Genomic DNA, 24,599 nt, shown 5'->3' with positions numbered 1-24,599 from the left:
CGCTTCATGGTTGTGGTCCCAAAGCTGTACGAACAGTGCTGCCCGTGACTGAGTATCATTTTGCACTCATTGCAGATAACATGGTTCGCACGAGCCTTAGGACCATTCCCATAAATGGAAAATAATCGCCACAGTAGGGATTTCCTCTACCTCATTCTCGTCATCCTCTTCTTCCTCCTCTGCATCCTCACTCCTGCTCCCCTCTTCAGGCCCTTGGGATGGTGGTGGTGGTGCAGGGGTTGGAGGGGTTGGGGGTGGTGCTGAAGCAGGTGCAGCACTAGGTGGCAATTCTGCAGCCAGGGATGCCATCTCGGCAAGGTGCTGGAGAAATATATGTGCTCTGAAGAATAGCCAGAAACACAATGAGAATAAACTCTAGGGCGTGGTCTTTTATAGGGGTGCTTGTACGCGGTTCGCAGACATGCGCACTGTCCGCGGACAGATCGATCACAAAAAAGTGTTTAAAAAGTTTCAAAAGATATGTAGAAACTCAGGATTACTATGTGGGACTTGTGCCATGATGAGTTTTTTATGGAAAAATATTGTGGATTACTCGAAAATCGACTTTTAAATTGTTCGGGGACACGCACAGTGTTCGCATTCAGAACACGCGATCAGCATGGGCGCGGTCACATGATCCCTTCGCGAACATGTCCGCAAAGGAAGCTCCTATCCGCAGGACACCAAATGCACGGACATTGGTTTGCGCATGCGCGTTGATGTTCTACGGACAGTGTTTGGGTTCTGAATTAATTAAAAGTGTGTCACACATCAAACAAACATTTCTGGACATCGCTTGTGTTCAAGAACAGTTTAAACTTGCTAGCGAACACTACGGACAGATATAGTGTTCTTTAGGACACTTCCATTTTCGTTTGATTACGAACTTTTCAGGACATCAATAGTGTTCTTAGAACAGTTTAACTTGCTAGCGAACAGTACGGACAGGTATAGTGTTCTTTAGGGCACCTCCATTTTCGTTTAATTACGAACATTTCAGGACACCGCTTGTGCTCTTAGAACAGTTTCAACTTGCTAGCGAACAGTACGGACAGATATAGTGTTCTTTAGGACACCTCCATTTTCATTTAATTACGAACATTTCAGGACACCAATTGGGTTCTTAGAACAGTTTCAACTTGCTAACGAACAATACGGACAGGTATAGTGTTCTTCAGGACATCTCCATTTTCATTTATTTACGAACATTTCAGAACACCCTCCTTCTTTCATTAGCATCTAAATGATAGTTCCTGGGCAGAGAGCAAAAGGGAAGGCACCTTTGTTTGGGGCAAACTGTGGAATGTGCCTTTGAAGTCCATTGTGGCTGGCCTCACTTCACTGTAAAACACTTTGTTCAAAATTGTCTTTTGCTAAAATAAACATAACATTTTCAACAAAGATACACACAGATCTCTTAATTCCAGTCTTTTTAAAACATAGAAATTGAATTGTAGCAACCTATATTGCTTCTGATGGCAAGTCTCTTCTTTTCCACAATTTGATCTTATTGTACAAGTTTAAACTAACAATATCAGTAAATGACAGCTCTGACACAGGCGAGCGGTGGTACTGTGCCCATATTCTGACATATTTTTCCAGGCAAGCTCCTTTTTGAATGGGGACATTTTTGTGATGAAATGTGCTTCTCCTGACACTGTGCTACGGGGATTCCTTAAATAAGGTGAACACCCCACAAGGATGTTGGATCTTCTCTGCTGTTTGAGAATCATGATTTTGCAATTTCAACAGCCAAGGAAAAACAGATTTTAAAGCACTTATGGGTTTTCCTGGCAATGCAACACTGCCTTTTCAGCTAATTCCATGTCACTCTGTGGGCAGCCCAATGACAGGTTTTGGCAGTGTTTTACCACATTTTTCCGGTTTCCCTTGCGCACTTGTCAAAGATTTTTAGCACGCATTCTGTTGTTTCTGATGAAAGCAGCACACAGTGTTGTTGCAGGGCTGAGCCTAGTGGGTCAGAACATCCCACATAAAATAATGATTATCGAAGACTGGAAAAGAAAAACCAGTAACTCCACTTGGAAGATATGTAACACGTGCCTTCAAGTAGTAAATAAATACTTATATTTGGGGGTCAGCATCACGGATTTCCTTGTATTTGGTTTGCTTGCTTTGGTTCACAGAAAAGTTGGAGCTGTTGACATAGAGGCAGGTAGTCTAAGGAAAGGCGTCATACAATTGTATTGAGCCAGTACAGTTCTCGGTGACCTTTATGGCATGGGAACCTCCTCTAAAAAAAGATCCTGACCAATCAATTGAAGGTATTAATCAATCCAAATCTTCAGTTGTGGCTTTAGGAGATGTGAAAGAGTATTTTATTTTATATTGAATATTTTATTGCTTGTATTATCGTGTATATCTGTGATGTTTTTGTATGTAGTGATTAAAAGGTTTATATGTAATCATGAACACTTTAATAAATACACAAAAAGAAAATAAAGTGGTTTATTGGTTATTATTGCCTTGCATCTATCTACAAGACTAAAACATAATTTTGTTTACTAATAGAGATTATAAAATCATACCTTTTGGGTATATGCTGCAGTTCTCATCTGCCCAATCGAAGCAGTCAGACCAAGGGAGTATTGCTTGAAACGAGGCAAACAGATAATACAAACTGTATGCAATGATAATGTTGTAATAAATGGCCACCATTGTTGAAATAAGCACCATAGTGAAACCAACACCTGCAAAATGAAAGAAGATAATCAGGACTTGAATAAGATATTAACGTATTAGACAGTTATGCTCGGCTTCAAACATTCTCAAATCAAAGTTGCTGATTCTTTAAATGAAAAAAACACGATCTGAAATTAAAGGGCATGATGCTAGCAGAACACTTAGAGTTACCTGGGAACATTCTGAATCCCGCAGTAACATGGCTATTGTATCTAAAGCAATACTCTAGTCACAAAACACTGGCAATGGACCAACAGATTCACTTCAACTTTCAAAACACATGTGAACAGTTCTGAAAATCAGGGGCTGGCCTAATTTATGGGGCATATGCTGTGCAATTAAAAGGTTTTCTGTGGCTGATCTGAAGAGGCGCCTGCCAGTATGAACTGTACGCACACATATGCTAGTGTGTGTATTTCTTTTTCATTCTGAATAAAAAATGTGACTACATACACACAGGCAGACATTGGTGGGATGTTAAGTTTAACGTTGCGCTAAACCAAGTTGTGTACGACACCACATTGAATGAAGCTGCATTCCCTACGGAGTTTCCACCTTCTCTCAGAGAAGCTAGTACCTTTAGGAAATCCAAGTGCTCATGTGTGTCAGCTATTGCTCTGAGCCAAGTCATATGCAAGCACTCGTTTTGTGAAGCTGCACACCCCAAATACTTATCTCCATTGATCAATATGTGTTAATAAATTGGGCAGGGATGTGCAGTGTCCATGTGTGTCAGCTATTGTGCTCAAAAGCATTCATGAGCATTGATTGAATGAAGCCATCCCAGGGCATATTCTTCATCCATCCAAGCAGGAGGCATGTTGCTTCTCACTCCCTCTCGCCCCCTTCTACTATGGCCACTGCCTGAATGATCAGCAAGATCCTTCACAATGTTTTCTCCAGCATGCCACAAAGACTCTTCCTGTTCCCTCAAGGTGTTCTTATACATTTAAAATCAAATTCAGTGCTTGAGCTGTTGTGCTCAACCAAGTCATGCACGAACGTGCATTCAATCAAGGACGTCATTTAGGGGTCGCCAGGGGTCGCAACTGCGACCACTGAGGTCTCCCTTGCTAGCCCTGTGGTCTCCCTCGCTACCCCTAAAAAAAGTATGAAAAAAAAGCTCTCTTTTTTTTTATTGCAACCTCCTGGGCTGTGGCCAGCACCATGTGCATTTTTGCTTACGGAGTGGTTGGCTTTCATGTTCAGGACTCTTAAGTGAACATTTTCTTTAAAAAGAACAGGGGTTCCACAAGTCGAACACTTGCAGCAGTGACCCTAAATAAAAAAGAATAGGAATACCAAATAATGTGTCTTTCTGGAATTCTATTTAATAATTGCGGGACTCATTAAAGTATTATTTCAGGCACACTTCAGGGGGTGAGTCATTGATTTAGTCTGTTCTTAAACACCTCAACTCAGCCTTTCATCCTTTTGAGGTCGAAAAATGAGTACCAACACAGGTTGGGTGATAATGTAAGTATATTTTTTCTATATAAAGCACTTAAGCATAAGCGCTATATAATAACACATCATTATCATTCGGTCATGGACGTCTTCTTGCATTCATAGTAATTTGGTAATATGGGTCTATACACACTGATCTTAACGATACATATGGCGATCCATTCTTGTATGAAATTTATTTCACATTGTAGTGATATTGTAACCATATGTTTCGTAGTGTACTTGGTAACAATCTATGTGATGCCACTTCCTGCTTTGTCAAGGGATTAAAGGTTGTTTTGCACCGCTTCCGGCGATATCACTTTGGAGTGGCGTCAAATGACAACACTTCCTGTGATGTCATTAGAGGTCAAGGGTCATGTGATGTCACTGCCGCTACCTCTGGCATTTTGGTGAACTGACGTCCCTGCATTCAATCAAGACACTCTAGCACAAAAATTGCTAATAAGTTGCCCTATCAACGCTTGCCTAGCCTGCCTTTCTCAAGGAAGAGATTCAGATCAGTTTTTAAAAATGTTTGCAAAAAATATCAAAATAAAACTGTATTCTGTTTGGCACTGCCTTAAGAACAGTGCCTAAAAGCCACACCTAACTAAAATGCTCCCGCTCCGAAACATGCTAATGTGTTACTTAATTAATGATGCACACGGTACAGATGCGACAGGAAGCCATTGCAGTGAAGATCAGGTTACAGCTTTACGTTGTGCTTTTCCAGTTCTAGGTAAATCACCTCTCATCATCAGGATTAGGACATAGGGGCTCGTTCGAGTTTGACAATGCAGGTAAAAGTGGTGGTAATTCCGTTATCATTTTTTGGTGGTAACGTAATTTACCTCCATTGGTGGTAATGGAATTGCCTCAATTTCTTGGGTGGAATTGATACCGGCGGAATTCCCTATTGGTAACTCTGCTGATTTATGAAGGAAAAGTGAAGGATTTACCTCCAGCATAATGCTGATGGTAATTCTACCAAAAATCCCAATGGAATTACATGGATCCAAAAAGGGGGACTAACACCACCCTACCACCACTTGTAACCCAGTGGTAAATCCATGGGGCAAATAGCGGTAACGGTATCAATTTTTGGCAGTAATTTAGCAGCCTTACCACCCAATTACCACCCAACTCGGAATGAGCCCCATAGTAATGAACCAGCAGCACCCACGGGCATCCATTCATTTAGGCTCTCAAGATCAGCGGATACTCATGGAACACACACATTCATTTAACATGTCCAATGTTCCATGCATCAGCCAATTCTTGATATTACACCTCTCTCTAGTCATTGTGAGTACAACAAAACTGGGCCAAGAGCAAGAGAGTAATCTACCTTGAAACGTAACTAGATGTCAAGGGCAGGCCATATCGGCCCCATCCTAACGCCACCACTATAGGGGAATGTGATAGCAGCAGCCCCCCAGCACCACTATGCAACTTGCACAGCAATAGGACTTGTGCTCCTGGCTTTCCCGTGCATACCAGAATTCAGCCAGACCATGACAAGTGTCAACCTATCTATTCATTGGGCCTCATTACGACCCTGGCGCTAAGTGTTTAACGGCGCCGTAAAAGGCTGCAGCGACGTTAAACACTTAGCGCCTTACTAGGAGGTCCCTTTGCGGGACCCAACCTTAACATCTGGTCTACACCAGCCGTTAAAGTAGGGACCCGCAAAGGGACCTTGGTGCTAAGTACGGTACCGCAATTTGAGGTACCGTACTTAGCGCCTTCCCCATTCCCATAGAGCCCTATGGGGCGAAAATGGGAATAGGGAAGGGCCATGGTTCAATGGGGAATTACTGCCCCCGCCAACCTCGGAATGGGGTGGTAATTCCCCATTGAACCATGGCGGACCCGTTACAACACCGGCACTAACCATGGTGCTAATAGCGCCATGGTTTAGCGCCGGTGTTGTAACGAGGGCCACTATCTTAGGCGCAGGACTCATCCAACTGCCAAAGCATAAACTCCTTCAAGTACCAACTGCTGCTTCGGGGCCCTTGGGATACTGCCAAAGAAAACCCTTGATCTCTCATGCCTGACCTGCGCATCTGCTAACTCTATCCACTAACCACTCAAATGCGCATATGCAACCTCCACACACGCAAACAAACTAAGACACTCACAAGTGGCTTCTTGATGTCACACTCACCAGATGTCAAACAGTACACCGCTCACTGCCAGCAACTTGCATACCCCAGGCCGGTCAATGCAGCCTAGCCCCATGGGCACATAAGGTCAGCTTTCTGAACACAATCACCCCCAGGCTCTTAAGCGGAAACACCTACACATCCACCCTATACAGGGCTCAGGGTTCTTCCAGGATACCGCCATGAACATACGTTCAGAGCAGTCTAACAGTCCCCTTCTCATCCCGACTGACCAGACAGTACCCGCTCTCTTTCAGTGCATTCAGAGAACCTGCAAATAGCAGCAGTGCTCAGTACAAATCCTGATAGCAAAACATGCATGCATGTGGTTATTATCGTAAAACAGTTGCCTTCCAGGCACAATACTTACATACCTATCAAATTAACGTTTATGCATGCAGAATTCCTATCCGCAATCACATTTTTCTAACAAATGCTTAACATGTTCTCTAAAACATGAGTCAATTCCAGTTCCCAGTACATTTGTAAATACCCGACTTCTTCTATATTTCGAAACACACATCAGGCAAATACAAAGCACCTGAGATATGATTTCCTGCTTCCTCCCACTAACTCAACCTGCCCTCCTCTTTCAGAGCCGCCAGAGCGCCAGGGGACCACTCTGGTGGTGATAGTGCGCGGTACAAATGTCCTTTAACATTAACATTAAAATGATACAGTTCGCCTGAAAGATGTCTAAAAGAATGGGGGTGGGGCTGAGGGGAGCTGCCTGCCAAAGGTGTAACCCGTTCGTCCCTTAAAAATGATATCATCAAAGTGTACACAGCCAAGTTCAAGGGGTGCAGCAAACGACGCACCAGAGAAGGCACTCCCTCCCACCACGTAATAAAAAAAGCAGTGCAACTTGTAACGTCGCATTCTGCCTGCTTTTCTTGTGGCTCTGCCAGCCCAGCAGGCATGTCATCTCATTGCTCTTTCAGGCACACGATTGCCTCAGTTCACTTGCTCCGTGCCAGCGTCGCAGCGTCAGTGTTTACCCTCATCCTGGCACAGTTTCGGGTTATTTAACATAATCTATTTAATCACGATTCGCAGTGCTCCTCGTTCAGCTGTTGAGCAATGTCAAAGGTCAGTCTCGTGCGCAGAGATTAAACGCGTCTGAAAATGCACCAAATACAATGCGGCACGTAAATCGGCGAGTAAAAGCAAAAGACTTCGACATAGTATTATTGAGCATGAGGGTCTGTTGAACTCACTGTGGGTAGTGGTCGAAAAGGGCATTGCTCGATAACACCAAGAGACTTGTTTTTGCCTACAAGAGAATGTTAAGGGTGAGTGACAATTTTGTGGGATATTACAACGCAGCAAGTTAATACGTATGGTTATGGGAAGTGCAACTATAATTAATGATGAAATACTGTGTGCACTACTTTAGTGGCAAAGATGTAAGGATAAAGTTGTCAGTCATAATGGGCCTCATTACACGGTAGGCGGTGGACCAAGGTGCTATTAGCACTATTATATGCACTGTCTATTAGCGCCATGGCTCATGCCGGTAAAATACCGGCACCGCCTTGGTGGAAAGGGGAATTACTGCCCTATAACAAGGTTGGCGGGGCGGTAATTCCCCCTTCCCCCATTGTCCTTCCCCATTCCCATTTTTGCCCCATAGGGCTCTATGGGAATGGGGAAGGCGCTAATTACGGTGCTGCAAATTGCGGTACTGTAATTAGCACCCTGGTCCCTTTGCGGGTTGGTTTTTAACGCATGCTAAAAAGCAGGCGTTAAAGTACCAACCCGCAAAGGGACTTCGTAGTAAGGTCGGTAAGGGTTTACCGGTACCGGTGCCCTTACCGGTACCGGTAAACACTTACCACACTACGTGTAATGAGGCCCATAGATAAGAACCGTTAGTAAAGTCACACTATCTCATAGTATATTCAATTAAAGAATGTAACAACGCAGTCGTAAGGGGAAAGAAATACACTTGGGTTATTAGGCGTGTGCTTATATTTTCACGGGAATACAAGCAAACGGTAATACTGTTCCTGTCACCTGATATTCCGGAATTACCCGGATATTACAGGTGGCAGGAAGGATGGTAAATCTCAATTTCATGGATCCCATGCTTCATGCAGGGGATGCTGGTATTCCCAGCACCGGCACTTCTGGTACCAGTGATGCGGCTGTTTTTTGCTGGTGGGGGCCTGATTTACCTCCAGCTTTTGTCTGTAGCTAAATCAGGTAACCCCCACTGGCAAACTTGTACTCTGCCGGTCTGGAAAAGTGCTGGTATACAGAGATAATGGCACTTTTGTTCCGGACCAGCACAGGCCTCACTATGGGTCCGGCGATAACCCTGCAGGTTCTACTGGCGGGCTGCCGCTGGACTCATAATATTTTACCGGCTCCTGACTTTCCGGTACCACGGTCTCATTACGAGTCCAGTGGGCCGGGGAGTCAGGCACCGGCAAATTGTAAGTCCACATTCTATGGAAGTGGGGACGAGGAAGCACCGGCACTGTTAGCAACGGTGCTGGTGCTTATGTGAACAGTCTGCCTAACCTGGTTGCAGCGCCCAGCAGGTTCAGACCTGTCGGGCACAACGCCACGACAGGCAGACTTAGAGTTTGCCGATCTGGAAACAAGGGTGCCAGTGAGCTTACCGGCACCCTTGTTTCTGGACTGGCAAACTCATAATGAAGCCCAATGATCCCCTAGACTTAATGAACACAGTGCCTGGAAGCAAATCAGTACTGCCAGTAAAAACTGGATGACAGTAAACTTGCAACAAAAAAATTACACATGTATCATTGAAAGTTGGAGATACTGTGATTATCAGTGAAAGAAAGATCACCTCATAGGTGGGCACAGATTTGGTCAGATCTTCAACCAGCTTTTCCAGGTGAACGTTAGGTCAGGTTGCCCTGAACATAAGCACACGAGAGCAGACAAGCAGGTTACTATGCACTGTCCCACGTTACCCTAATCAAGGTGGCAAATGTATGCCTGGGCAACAATAGTGGCAGTTATCTGCACCCTCCAATCTTTACCAAAAGATATTTTGTTCTGAAAGTCTTAGTGCAATTGATGGAAAATTACATCCTGGCATAGGGAGGGGCCCAGTTAGTACACCCCCTCGTGAAGCTACGTCTCAGCCGTACATATTGGCCTCTGACACCAACCAAAGCTTGCAGCATTATCTTGCACTGAGTCGTGAAGGCCTTCACATACTGTGAAATGGCGGCACAATACCATTCCCACACACTACCATACCCTTCACTAGGGAGTAAATACTGCCCTCTATAATAAATAAGTATTTGTTTTTCTTTTTAAAAATAATTTAATGATGTTTTGTCCGCATCACAAAAACCACACGTTAACACAACAAAAGGGATGGACCAAAAAGCATCCTCTCGCTCCCCATTCCATAGCAACAAACCAGCGTGGCCCACAATGCCTGGCTGGTTTCTGGGCATCAGTACATATCCCAATAGAGAACATGCCATTAGTGTGCATTGCACAAAATGACAAGAAACTGTAATTGTAATTGTTTATTTGTATAGCGTGTATACACAAGTGAAGTGCTTCAAGGCAGGAAGGGATAACAGGGATAACAGTCTCAATTCTTAGGCCTTGAAGATTCTGAATGGACTAATAACAATAACTCTGTGTTTCTGTCTGCCATTTATGCCGTTTTGCTGTGGAGCACTTTCGTGTTTGCTGGAAACTCATTGGGAGTCCTCTTTCTGTGTCTGCAAGTGGAGGCGGAGACAGCACCAGCTACAAAAACTCCAATGGAAGTGGAGTGCAGCATTGTGCTGCTGTGTGTTTGGTGTTCGTGGTGCAGGCCTGCAGCGGCAAGACATTCACTTTGTAATTAAGCAAGGAAAGCCGCAAGACTTCTACCCCCCCACTAAATTTCATGCTACTTTTTTGCTATTTGTTCATGCGTTCAACGTTCGCCCTATCAAAACTTGTTGGCGTTCACACGGATAGCTTTACCTAGCTCAATCTTCTTTGTTTTGGTTTACGGCCCTGTGGTAGCAGGAATAGGTGTTCAGAATGCTTTCACCACCTTTTTCATTTTTTCTTTTTCCTTTTTTGTTTGATTGTGATTACCTAACTTTATCCATCGGACTCCAGGTTGCATTGGTCTGTACCTGGATATAGGTGCGGAGGGGTACTTTCTGCCCCACCTGGCTTTTTTCTGGCCGCTGCAGTAAAGCTCTTTGACATAACCTTGGTTGACGAGTACAACAAAATCATGGCAACTTCACTAGACCTAATTGCCCTGCTTAAAAATGAGACCAAGTAAGCCTAAAACCCATCTAAACAAATGGTTTACCCCATACCTAAAAGATTTAAGACAAAAAAAGAAGCTGCAAGGTCGCCTGGCGACTACTCCCCTCAGCAGATAATAAATCCAAATTTAATAAGATTTCCACCCTCTATGAAAAAGAAATTTGCCTAGCCAAAAAAGAATCCTACAACAATAGGATATCTCAAACTAACTCCAGCATGAAGGAATTTTTCCTATCCTTAAAGAGTTAGAAACCCCTACTTACACGCCAGACATCTGTACCAAAGACATCTGGCATCCAACATGTGCTTTCTAATAAAGAAGCTACTCTCCAAAACAAAATAGCCCCAAAAAAAGCATCCTTGAACTTATCTGTGAATCCACCAACTCCTAACATTCCTACTACTAACACCCAATGTTCTCCTCCTAAGACTCTCATCAACTCCTCACCCACTCGCTTCAACTTATCTAAAATCTCAATCCTGGAGGTTAAAAAAATCATACTCTCACTCAAACCTTCCAATTGCCAGGGAGACTTCTGCTCAGCCCAGTTTATCAAGGACACTGCAAGGGATCTAGCTCCCTTTGTCTCCAAACAAATCAACGCCTCATTTGCATCTGGCACCATCCCCACCAACCTCAAAGAATCCTGGGTACTCCCCTTGCTAAAAAAACAAACACTTGACCCATTCATACCCAGTAATTACCGGCCCATTATGACCGTACCGTTTCTCTAAAAAAAAAGCACTTGGAACTACACCACCTCCTTGGGGCATGCCAATCTTGTTTCCGGCCACAACATGGAACAGAGGCAGCTCTCATCGATTTGTAGACTCAAGTCGATGAACTAAGGGACAAAGGAAAATCAGCCCTCCTTCTCCTCCTCGACCTCTCGGCTGCATTCGACCTTGTGGATCACAAGGTCTTATGCAGTCATCTTGACTCAGCAGCTCATTTCTCCAGGGAGGCCATAATCTGGATCAAATCATTTCTGAGCAAGAGAACCATGCGGGTATTCTCTCCTTCAGCAGCTGCTGACCCCATCCCATCACTTGCGGTGTTCGCCAGGGATCATGTGTCTCTCCTACATTATACAACATATTCACTAAGCCCCTCTTCGATGATCTGGAAAATCTCGCTATCACCTACACCAACTATGCGAATCATACACAGATTCTCCTCCCACTTTCTTGGGATTATGATGAGGATTTGGTCTTGGTGAATAGGGTGTATCCCATCATTCTGGCATGGATGGCTACTCGTGTCTGTGCCTGAATGATGACAAAACAGAGATCATCATCCTGGGTACCCCTAATAACCTTAAGGAACTAGGACTAGAATATGCTTCCTTTATAATTGACGGAAACCTTATTAAAGTTGCCAATGAGGTAAAAACACTTGGATTTTACCTCGACTCATCCCTCTCCTTCACCAAACAAGCCAATACCTTGGCCTCCACTACTGTTTATACCTGCAGACTTATAAGAACTGGCAAACCCTTCCTATCTAATAACAGTTGCATTATCCTGGCCAGAGCTCTCATTCTGTGAAGGCTCCACTATTGTAATGTCCTCTACTTTGGCTCCATCGAATCAATCATCAGAAAAATCCAAATACTTCAAAACAATGCCCTTAGAGTGACCCTTGGAGTGGCCAGGAGAGAACATATCGCTGAAATCAGGCGACAAAATAATTGGCTATCCACTAATGACAAAATCAAGTTGAAAATTGCTTCACTTACCCATAAATCCCTGAATAATGCTGCACCTAGCTGTCTAATAGAGAGATTCCACAGAAGGACTTCCACTAGACCTTCCAGACTAGCCCACACCAAACGGCTCCACATCCCCAGTTTCAAAATTTCTAAGGTAGGAGGCAGCAGCTTTCCAATTAAAACAGCCCAGCTTTGGAACTCACTGTCACTCTCTATCCGTGAAGACCAATCATATCAGAGCTTCAGATCTAACTGCATTAACTGGCTCAAATCTACCGATCACTCAACTGTCTCAGATCTTCGGATCCCCAAACACTGTCTATTATATGCATAACTTCTATAATGTATAATTTGTTATGATACCTGCTGATACCTTGCTCTTCTCTGCCCATCTCATGTATATATTAGTAATGTATTTTCTCCTGTTTTACTGTGTAACTATGTAATGTAGGAAGGTAATGTTTATATGCTGCGCTAGTGTGTAAGCTGTGAATTTCCTTGTAACTCTTGCGCCCTGATACCTGCGGATCTGGAGCCTAATACAAATGAATAAACAAACAAACATATCACTGATTCCAAAAGAGCGAAGGCGAGACTACTACCGCCATACTACTGCTAAAACAACATATTCTAATAAGACTAATCCTGGGAAGATTTCTGAGAAGATTTCTGACACTTTGTTTCCCCTCCCAGAGAATCGAAGGGAGTGAGGGGAGTGAGGAGAATGAGGAAGTGCCTGTGGGCTATTAGAGCCTTTGCATTTCCACTCAACCTCTGGAGCTAAATCATTGTTTATCATTCGGCATATTTTCTTCACCCGCTGAGCAGTGTTGGCGACTGCGCAGGAACTTTTTCCCTCTTTGAGCCACGTTGCAATTCAAGCAAACTTGGATCACTTCAAAGCATTGTATATAATTCAGCAAATTTGCTTTACCCGCTGTGCAGTATTGGCAACTGTGGAGGAACTTTTTCCCTCTTTGAGCCACGCTGCAGTTCAAGCGAGCTTGGATCACTTCAAAGCATTGTATATCATTCCGCAAATTTGCTCTACCCGCTGAGCATTGTTGGCAACTGCAGAGGAACTGCTTCCCTCTTTGAGCCACGCTGCCTTTTGAAGTTTAGTTTCAATCAATCACTTCTTCCCATTTCTAGTTTTGCAGTGGCATTTATGACATGATTGAAACCTTCCACCTGTGAATTGTGCCTTGACTTGCTTTCCTTTTTATTCCTTGGTGTTTCTTCTAGGGTGTCCAAGGAATTGTCTCATTTCTCTTTTTTGTTCTTTCCTGAAAGCCGCTTCTGTCTTTGAGTGTTAATCAGCTAGTACAGCAGTAACTATAATGTCGATGTGGACTGGTCTGCGCAGCCAAGAACAGCACCAAGAAGATAGTGTTTACATAAATGCCCTTGTTGAAATTAACCTGTGTGCACACAGTTCTGTTGAATGTTTAGACTCAAATAATACTGAGTTTTTTCAAACAAAGCAGTGAAACGCCACTTTAACAGATAGAGTTGGTTATTAATGCAAAGGGTCGTCTGAGCAAACCCACCTCCAAGGGCCATAAAAAGCGTGACGTGAAAAATCCGATTGATGGGTGTAGCGGCACCCCCTCCCACTGTTCACCGATCACTGACCAGTGCATTTCTTATTATTTTCCTAGATTGATGGGGACAAGTACAGACATTTAACCTACTATTGCAATTAGGAAAACAGCCACCATTGATTGCATACAGATGCAGAGTTTAAACGATTTAAGTTTAATTGAATTTTTTGACTCACTGGCACTCCCCCTGGCCCGTATGAATGATGAGAATATAACACAACAGACATGTGATGTGTCGCGCATCAGTTCCCCTACAGAACTAACCAACTATATTGCTGAAGAAATGCGAAGATGTTTGTCTAATTAATTAAGATCTCTAATTAATTAAGATCTCTTCTCTAATTACTCAAATCAACCCAGTGAAGGTGTAATGCATTACACTCCAAGGGAGGCTGATGATTGCATACAATTATCTTCCCCTAGTCTATCTGACTTAAACATGGTGCTCAGTCCTTTTGTCCAACTATATGATAACATTTGGCAGGAGGTGAAAGTAAACTCTACAATGTGTGCCACTATATACACAAAAGTTGAAGATCTTGAAATGTGCATTGGTCGACTAGCAGCTAAAAACAAATTAAGCATCTTCTTACACAACAGGTAAAGGTTGACAATCTGCCACAGGCAGAACACATAGAACCAGATAACATTGATGTGTCTATGATTACAGATGACACCCATTTTCTAAAATGCCCTCAAACACTGTCTCTGCCTGAGGTAGCTCCTGAAATTGGTGTTTGCCCTTAAGGCTCGCTCACAACTGGTTCCACAGAAACAACCACTTGACCTACCAGAACAGTTGGTGAAAAGATCTACTAAAAGAAAACAAAAACAAAGAATCAGAAAGTAATAAAGAATAAAAAGCAATTCTTCCTTAAAATGGCTCAGAAGGCTGTCTATTCTTGATTCTTTGCAATGTCAGACCACCCAAATTAAACCCCTTGCACCAGTCTTGACCCCTGTTCGAGAGGAATGTGGGTCTGATTTGTTATCAGAACTACCCACACCCCCCTATCATGTTCTCCAAACTAGTACTATGAGACAAGGCAACATTCCAACTCTAACAAAAATGTTGGCACAGTGTGAATCCGTCTCATTGCAGATAACCAAAACAGTTGTAAGTACAATAAATGAAGGGTATATAGGAACTGACTGTCCGACACTAGGAATAGAGACAGACACGTCATCGAAGTCTAGCAAGGATGTTTTACGTACAAACAACTTTTCCTTTGGAATTTACAAAACCTTTGTCTGAACCTGCTTTATGCTTACCAACTACTGAAGTATTTTCTCAAGAAAAGGATGTGTTTCTTTCCTAATCACAAACAATCCAACCCTTCTTGAAAAAGGTTGCTCCAGCATTCAAAATAAGACTATTCCTAGCTAGGGTGTGAATTCGAGCACAGAGCAAATATAAGTGGCAAAGAACCATTATTTTATCCCACTACTTCTGATATAGATAGATCTAATGATTCTAGTAACCAACAAAACACCAATTTAAAGTGACAGGGTGCGTGTCAACAAGGCGCTGCCCGTCAGCCTTAGCTGTGAGAAATTACAACACAGTACAGTATGTTTGATCCGTTGACTCTGGGAACAATCCCTAGTGAGATTGTACAAGCTGCTCATTTAGTCACTGGCGCATCCGATATGAAAACTAACTCTTCATCTCATCAAATATCTGTACCATCTACTGAAAGTGGTGCTACCGCGAGGGCGGGTTATGAAAGACACTACAATCTTGGGGCACTCCTAAACAAACTCTACATACCACCTGAACGCAATCAAGTCATGGTGAGCAATGGTGTTCTGAACACCTGTGCCCATAAACAACATATAAGTAATCCAATTTCTGGTCACCAGTGTGATTGTACTTTGGTTCAGTTAAGATCAACTTATGACAAAATGCTTGCCAGGTTAGACAAACACAATCGCCCCAATTCAACTCCTTCAGAGCAAGTAAAGTTATCAAATTTTGAGCCGGGGATACACAGTTCTAATAAGTCTACCTCAAGGCCATTACAACAAAGTCGCCAACTTTCTGATGCGCAATACATCATTTCGATGAACAGCACACTAGGCACATCAATTCCAATATGCCTAAATTGCATGAATATTTTTATTAATATTAGCAGAAGTAACCTCATTGAATTCTATATCTTCAGCAGATATTGAAAGGGTAGACTTCCCCCGACAAATCTGATATATCAAGCATGCACAATCATCTCTGCTCAAAACTAGTGCTTGATCTAATTTTGGCAGAGGGAACTTCACTCTTTAATATGGGATTTTCGGTGGTGCAACTTAAGGTAGAACGCAATGAGACTGAGCCCATGCTTGAGATAACCAACCCCTTCACTATCTTATACGTTGGGAGGGGGAAGAAAAGGTTTGGGCCCTCATCTGGAATTAGCTAGTGCAATTAAAGGGCTTTCTCATAATGGCAATTGGCGGTTTCAACAATGAAAAAGCCAGCCTTCTGCCAATAACTCTAATGGGGAATTGAAGGTTATTTCATGGAAAACCAAGGGACACTCCCATCTTTATACTAATCTGGCAGTGGTAGAGACATTGTGCAATGCACAATGTATAATACTACAAGTGACCTGGCTTGCAACCAAATCAGCTCCTGATGGGTACCAAGTTTTCTGTCAAACTGCAAAACTTGGTGGGAGAGATAGACCCTATGGAGGCTTAGTGACTGCCGTACAATCAGACCCCTCCTAATAGCAGGTCACATTTCTGTTCAACCTTACGGTATCCTGGCAGTAGAACTGGAGTGCTTCTCCAATGAATTTCATGTCCTCCTATTGAATATCTAATGGCATCCGGGAGTGGGTAAATTAGACAACTTACTCTCGTCTATTGTTAACCTTGTTTGCGATTGGAGGGTCCGAAATGGCATTCGATGTGTTTTGCTAGCGGGAGACTTGAACACTTAATGTTTTCCTGTCCCAGCTGACAACACGTTAGGTAATTTTAAATTGGATACCTGTCCTCAACAACTGGGCAATGGTTTAGAATGGAGTACCACCCTCTCCTCACTTAACCTTTTTTCCCTCTACAACTAATTTAGAAGAAAGGAATTAACTCATTATACATTGTTGAGAGGTGCAAGCAAAAGTATGATTGACTATATTTTTGTCGACCCGGTGCTGTTAGAAATATCTTCTGATTTTGCAATAACCACAACGGATTGGAGTAACCATTGCATGCTACATGCCCTTATACATCTGCCATCTCTGCTTCTTGAAAAGGGAACCTTGGGTCCCATGAATCTAAAAGTTTGTCCTGGGGGCAATGCTGTCCGTTGCATTGAACTGAATGTCGATAAAACTGCACAATTATTGTGAGAAGTAATTATTACCACCATATATGAATGGAAACTTAATACATTCAATGTTATACACTATGATTGCTTCATTGAGTCCCTGGGTTCAGGAGCTAGATACCCCTCAACTCAGGGTCTAGGTTCGAAAGGGAAAAAACATCTACACATTTATGATGCACTGTTGGCACAAATTAAATCAATCATGAGACATATTTTAAGAGATATCAAGCGTCAAACTATCTCGACTGATGTAAAACTTAAAGCAGTTAAATTAGTCAAACAAAAATACAAGAAATTCTTGCACAACACTCTCTTATTGAATCTAAAGAGTTGTTTTGCCGATTTTGCCTTCAGGAAGGAGCTGTTGAGTCAACAAGACACCTATTGTGGTTATTGTCTTCTAACTACAAAGAAGCCATTATACTTGCTAAAAAAGACTCTTACAACAAAAGGATCATACAAGCGGAATCTAATACAAAAGAACTTTTTAAGATCCTAAAAGAACTGGAATCTCCTATCGCCCCTGTTATCAAATGTATCACAGATGCACTATGGTGCACTAACATTCAGAAGGCGCTATTAGATAAAATAGCTCTGCTACAATCTAAAATTAATGCGAAAAAATGTTTGCTACTCTCTGACCCTGAATACAAACAACATCCTAATAAGACCTCCACCTTTGAGCCTACCTGTAAACCATTTAGTTTCTCACCCCCGTCAACTTGAGAAGTGGAAAATATCATTAGGAAACTCAAACCACCGATTTGCCAAGGTGACGCCTGCCCTGCTCCGATCATCAAAGCAGCAGCACATGACCTTGCCCCATTTATTACTAACCTTATCAATGCCTCCTTCAAAACTGGAGTAGTGCCTGATAACTTAAAAGACGCCTGGGTCATTCCTCTAATCAAAAAACCGACTCTTGACCCAACCAAACCGTCTAATTATAGACCTATAACAACGGTACCCTTTCTTCTAAAAATATTGGATAGAGCAGCCTACCTGCAAATACAGGCGCATCTAGAATCTAACAATCTATTGGGACTAAGGCAATCCGGTTTCCGACCAAGACACGGCACGGAAACTGCCTTGATAGATCTCACCACTCAAATTCAAGTACTAAAAGACAATGGTAAACTAGCACTCCTCTTACTGCTCGATCTGTCAGCAGCTTCTGATTTGGTCAACCACCAAACACTATGCCACCATCTTAAATCTGCAGCATATTTCTCTGACTCAGCCACCTCTTGGATCAGCTCCTTTTTGGCGAACAGAACTACGAGGGTCTTCTCTCCCACTGACTCTGCTGAACCTTCCCCGGTACCTTGTGGGGTTCCGCAAGGATCCTGTGTGTCCCCCACGCTTTATAATGTCTTCACAAAGCCCCTATATGATATCCTTGACTATCTGGGTGTCACGTATAGTAACTATGCGGACGACACCCAGATACTCATTCCCATCTCTGGAGACTATGCAATTGACAGCAAAACCGTTAATGAAATATACTCAGTGATACAGGCATGGATGGCGCAACATGGTCTTTGTCTTAACGATGAAAAAACAGAGCTGCTTCTCCTTGGTACACACGCTAAATTAAAAAAAACTAAACACTGCCTTTAAATCATTTACTATAGATGGCAACTCCATTACCGTCTCAAACAACACTAAAACTCTTGGCATTTACCTCGATGCCACCTTATCCTTCTCCAAACAAACTAACGCAGTAGCAACATCATCCGCATATACTTGCAAACTAATCACCGCCTGCAGGCCGTTCATCTCCACACCTAATTGCATCACACTTGCTAGAACTCCAGTTCTGTCCAAAATCGATTATTGTAACACCCTCTATTTAGGTACTAGCCACAAAAACATTAACAAGTTACAAGTAATTCAGAATAATGCCATCAGTGCTGCCTTTAACATCCCCAAGAAGTCGCATATCTCTAAGACTAGACGTAACCTGCGCTGGCTCCCTCTAGAGCACAGAATATCTCTCAAAACTTTTGCCCTAACACACAAAGCCAGGGCTAACCTCGCTCCAGCCTACTTTACTAACTAACTGACCTCCCACAAGTCCTCAAGACCACTTAGAGCGGCTCAAGCAAACACAATGTCCATACCGAGATTCAAACTCCATAACTCGGGTGGTGCTAGCTTCCCTGTACGGGCATCAAAGTTATGGTACACACTCCCTGCTTCCCTCAGATCAGAACCCTCCTTCCACTTATTCAACCGTAACACTAAGCGCTGGCTTCAGGATCTGAATACAATGACAGCTTAACTTCCTTGATCTTAGGTCTGTCGTCTGCCCTACTGTATTTACTGTAAATGCTGTACTGTATTATTTAACTGTATCTTCCTTTATTTACTGTATGTAAATGTAATACTTATATATCTGCAAAACCTATGTAGGTGTCCAGTTAAAGTACCAAATACAAAAGGATTGAATGCCAAAGGGTTGACTCAACTTGACCTAAAATAAAAGGGTTGCATTTTTTTTTAAAATATATATTTTTGGGGGTTTCCGTTTTGGGAAAAAAAAGTGTTTTTTACCACAAAAAAAGGGGGTTCGGGGGGTGACCCCCCCAAAAAAAAATGTTTTTAAAAAAATAAAAAGAATCAACCCTTTGGTTTTCGGTCCTTTTGATTCGACCCTTTGGTCATTCGATCCTATGCATTTGAAACTTTGACCTAGAACCACATATGTATCGTCCTTATCTAATATGTAACTGTAACACTCTGCAACCTGTACTTCAAATAATGCGCCCGGATGCCTAGGGGCCTGGCTGCGCTTTATAAATAAAACAAATACAAATACAAAATATTATCCTTTTGTAAGTAACTGAACACAATACGGGAATGTTACTTGACAAAAATGTACACTAATCATCAATGGGCTAACGAACAACAAATATGGCATCGATGTCTGATTGGCTGTAACAAATCTGAAACCCTAGCCAGCCTGAGCTTCCTTTTTTAAATCTATGAATTTGAATGAGGGTTATGTTAAACCGAATACCGAGCTTGACATGGTAGCACTATAGTATGAAATAATGACTTTTGTGTTTTTTACAAATTACACATTTTATTTTTAATGTATAATTAATCAAATTAATTTACAAATGTTTTAGTGACTTTAATTCTCTTTTCTACTGAGTAGTTTAAAGTGTTTTGTATTTGTTCATGTCAATTTCTTTTATCCCTGTTTTTGTTCCTCGATTTTTCTTGTTTTAAAATGTATTGATGTACTGGTTTGTAATGCTTTTGATTGTATAGTGGACGTATTGTAAAGGTTATTTAACCATAAACAATAAAAAATAAAATAAACTGGGCCTCTTTACGAGGCTGGTGGTAGCCGTGCCTGTAATACAGGCACGGCTGTCACCGGTATTTTATTTTTTCCAGCAACGAGAAATTGGCAATTACCGGGTCATTACGGCCTTGCCGGACCCGATATTTGCCCATTCCTGGGCACCGGGAAAAATTCTTCCCCATTCCCATTGAGCCCTATAGGGCACAATGGGAATGGGGAAGCCGGATGCATCGAACTGTTATGAACGGTGCCAGTGCATCTGACATGCTGTGATCGCAGGTGCCGCTCTGCCCGCCAGGTCCGACCTGGCAGGCAGAAAGGCACCCGCAAGCACAACTTGTAGTTTGCCGGTCCGGGAACTACGGTACCGGCAAGCTTACCAGTATGTAGTTCCCAGACCGGCAAACTTATAATAAGGCCCAATAACTACTAGTAAGTGCTTGAACAAAGGTGAAGGGAGAAAATAAGAAAAGGGGTGGGGAGAAGGAGGGAACAAACATATCATGAACTACAGAGCTGTTCTGGCGAACAATTTAGATTGCTTGGAAGTTGGTCATTCAATGCGCCTATGCATGAGTATTTTGAGCATGACAAAGACTGGGGTCGGGGGTACTGTGAATTATTTTCTTCCCCACAGCTAGATATTTTTCACCCTCAATCTCTTTGTCCCATAACCCACTATCTCAGTTCCAGTGTCAAAGAATAGGACTGTCCTCAGCTGAAGGCAGGCATCAGAGCTTACCAGCAAAGCCTTTCTACCAGATATTTTACCCCAGCAGGGTCTAGCTGGGGGGCAGTGCCAACAAGCAGTGTGCATATTCCCTTTATCAGTTCCACACTTCAAACAAGCATCACACCTGTGCACCTTGTTCTTTATCATGCAGTGTGGTGTCCAATGACCATTATTTTGTTTGCCTCAGTCTGCCCAATATGTTGTTTACTTTCAGGATACTTAAAGATATATTCCCCATTCCTCTTGCATTATGTTGATATCCAAATCATTATTCCAGTTCTGCAAGCCTTTCCCGAATGGCCAGATACTGTGGGCTTTTCACAATCTACAGACTGTAGCAGGGCGAAGGCTCTGCCTGTTACATGAAAAGCAAATAGCACAGTATGAGTAACATCAGCCTATCTGCCATTGTTTTAATCATTTGCGCATACTTGTTCGTCCTTAGGGTCAGGGTTGGTTTTAGTATATTTTCTCAATACAGTTGGCTAAGCAGTAAAATCCCTCTACTGACAAACTCATTGAGCCATAGATTGATGGCTTCCCGTCTTAGTGTTAGGTTTTTTCCAGATATGGGCCCGGTTTGTCCTATAAAAGGTTCATCTGTAGCTATGTGAAGGATTGCCATCTGGCAAGAGAGTAGAAGCACCGGCTTTTTTGAATTTTATTAGGTGATAAAAAGAAACAGGTAATTAAAAATTTGAAAGGGAAATATGCTGATCAGATACCCCTTACATAAACTCCTTGACAAACCATAGTGCACACCTGTGCCCTGCTGCATCAATAGTCTGATCTGCAACACCTGTTCCCCAGTGACACAGAGTAGGTTCTCAGGTCACAGGTGACCATCTGACAGCAGCAGTGAAAGCCCTGGGTCTGCAGCACAGGAGCAGCATTTAAGGTATCCACCTTGTAACAAACCTTCTATTGAGAAGGGGGTAGGATTAGTGTAGACAGAGGAAGATCTTTACAGCTGGAGGAAGGTTCCATCATCTTGTTTCTCTGCAACTCTATCTTTCTTTACTGTCCTCTTCACTTCCTGTAGCACAATACATTGTGGGTGTGATGCTAGGAGGCAAGTTACACTTATTTCAAGAACAGGGAGTGGCCCCCTAAAGCAGGCTAGCTTTATTGCAATCACCTGAGGGTTTTGCCTCAAAAGAAGTTGTATTCTCAGATTCACATTGGAACAAACACCAAACAAAGAATTATGTTAGATCTCAGTTAGAAGAGTTGACTTTCCAAAGCCCTCCAACATTCAGGTAAATACCGTTCGTCCAAGGCTGTTTGATATCCCTCACCAGGGCCCATTGGGGTAAACCTGCAGCTGGAACAAGAACTGCATCTCTGCCATTGAGACTGCTGACAAGACCCTCATTATTGTGAAGGGCTCCTGGAAATGTGCCCCATCCTCACTTGTGTTGGGAGCCTGAGAACAAGGACTACATTTGTCACTGAAACCCCACAGCACTTGAGACGCCAAAACGGCTAGGCTCCCACATTTTCCTAACATTGAACCAATCAATCTATTCTTGAGTCAGGTTCACCACATCTCGAACCATCAGGAACCTCTGGAGCTACCTTTGGCACTCACCTGTTCTTCAAATAGCTGCTCTAATGTTCAAATCTGTTCGCTGCCACACCACGCTAGCTAAGCACATTGTTGGGTTGGCATGAACTACAAGCTCTTTGTTGCATCTGCTGCCTTCGTACCGCGGCTTGTCGCAATAGCATCTTCGCTGGCGATATTCATCAACAGTCTAACCCTGGTGGATCATCGGGCCATGACCATCAAACACAGCTTCAGAACCACTCAATCCAAACTGTGCATCTATTCTCCAGCATATTCAGTGTGTTAGACAATCAAACTGACCCTGGTGGCCCTCACCATCTTCAGCCCCTCGAGCGCTTCATCAAACCGACCATGTAGACCAGCGCATCCAATCACCAGCATATTTGCGGACAAACTGACTTTTGAACTGACCCTGCTGGCCATCACGATCCCCACGTCTTCAGATATTGTCATGATCTCTGCTTCCAAAAGGTCAGGGTTTTCCCAACTCCCTTGGAAGCAGATCCATAACCCAGGTTCCGAGTGCCAACCAGTCCCAATTGGGACCTTTTGGACTCAGTCCTGGCGCCAGTGGCACCAGGCTCATAAATATGCGCAGTCCCAGCGCTGGAAGCGCCGGGCTCATAATGCTTGGGTGGACTTACCTGCAGCAGACCATGCTGCTTACTTGCCTGCCAGTTGTGCCTCTGATCCTCTTCTGTTTGGAACTACTTTTCCTGTTGGGTGGGGCTGGAGCCACTCCCTAGATTCAGAACACTGGAACTCTTCTGGAAGGCAGGAACTCTTTTCTTACCAGGAACTCTTTTCTTACTTAGGCGTGGCTGTGGAAGGAGACACCTAAGCACTACAGGAGGCTATTTAAACCACACCCGGTGGATGAATCTTGCTTTGCGTTATTCTGCAACCTCTGCAGCAGAACGCTCATCGTGTCTTCTGCATCCGGTCCTGGGCCTAAGGAAAAAGGCTTACCATCCTGAATCCAGTCTTCAGCAACACCTATAAAGACAAGAAACAACAGGTTAGCATTCCGGCATCTGAAAGGCAAAGGCTTACCTACTCTTCGTGCGCTCCGGAGGTCTTCACACTGCATTCCGGCATCTGAAAGACAAAAGCTTACCATCTCTTCGCACGCTCCGGAGGCCTTCGGCGCTGCATCCCGCATCTGAAAGACAAAACAAGGTGCGTTTAAAGACATTGGGGAACTTTAATACTCACGTGCCATTACTCCTTTCCACATCTAATCCAGTGGGTATTCCGGCACCCTGCAGCCGCTCCGAACTCGTACCTGCAAAATAAAAAGACAGTTAGAGCGCATCGTGAAGCAGGCAACAAGCGCTTACTTACGTGCTTCCAGGCGCTTCTATTCATCACACGGGCTCCATCTTCAAATCACTTCAGCCCGTCATCCGCCATCGCCGGAACCCTGCAAAACAAGAGACATCATTACTAAAGACTTTAAAGACATTTGAATGACTCGAAACTTACCGTTCGTGCAGTAAACGACGGACAGCAGTCCTCTGAAGTCAAGAGGCCTGCGCTACCTATCCAGTGAAGAAACTGGTTACAGCACCCTGCCCCGAGGCAGATGGAGAGCTCGGCATTCACTTACCTAAGGTGAGAGCGTTAACCTTTGGGGGTCTACAGGAGAGGAGAAGAGGAAAGAGATAGGGACACCCCAATAACCCCAGTTCATTAACCCCATATTTTCTATCTGCAGACATCTTACTCTACACGTCAGGCATACAGT

General features: G+C 43.3%; 1 protein-coding gene across 1 annotated transcript in view; it reads right to left on the bottom strand.

Annotated features, from left to right (window-relative positions):
• Positions 1 to 24,599, bottom strand: part of LOC138481016 (sodium- and chloride-dependent neutral and basic amino acid transporter B(0+)-like) — an 839,328-nt gene that overhangs the window by 516,201 nt on the left and 298,528 nt on the right. The window contains exon 4 of the mRNA XM_069612864.1: positions 2,550 to 2,711. Coding sequence (XP_069468965.1) covers positions 2,550 to 2,711 — 162 coding nt within the window. The remainder of the gene's footprint in view (positions 1 to 2,549; positions 2,712 to 24,599) is intronic.

This window comes from Ambystoma mexicanum, chromosome 5p, assembly GCF_040938575.1.
Source record: "Ambystoma mexicanum isolate Mex_15411 chromosome 5p, UKY_AmexF1_1, whole genome shotgun sequence".
Lineage (NCBI taxonomy): Eukaryota > Metazoa > Chordata > Amphibia > Caudata > Ambystomatidae > Ambystoma > Ambystoma mexicanum.
The sequence above is the reverse complement of the archived record's forward strand: the minus strand, read 5'-3'. Positions and strand labels throughout refer to the sequence as shown.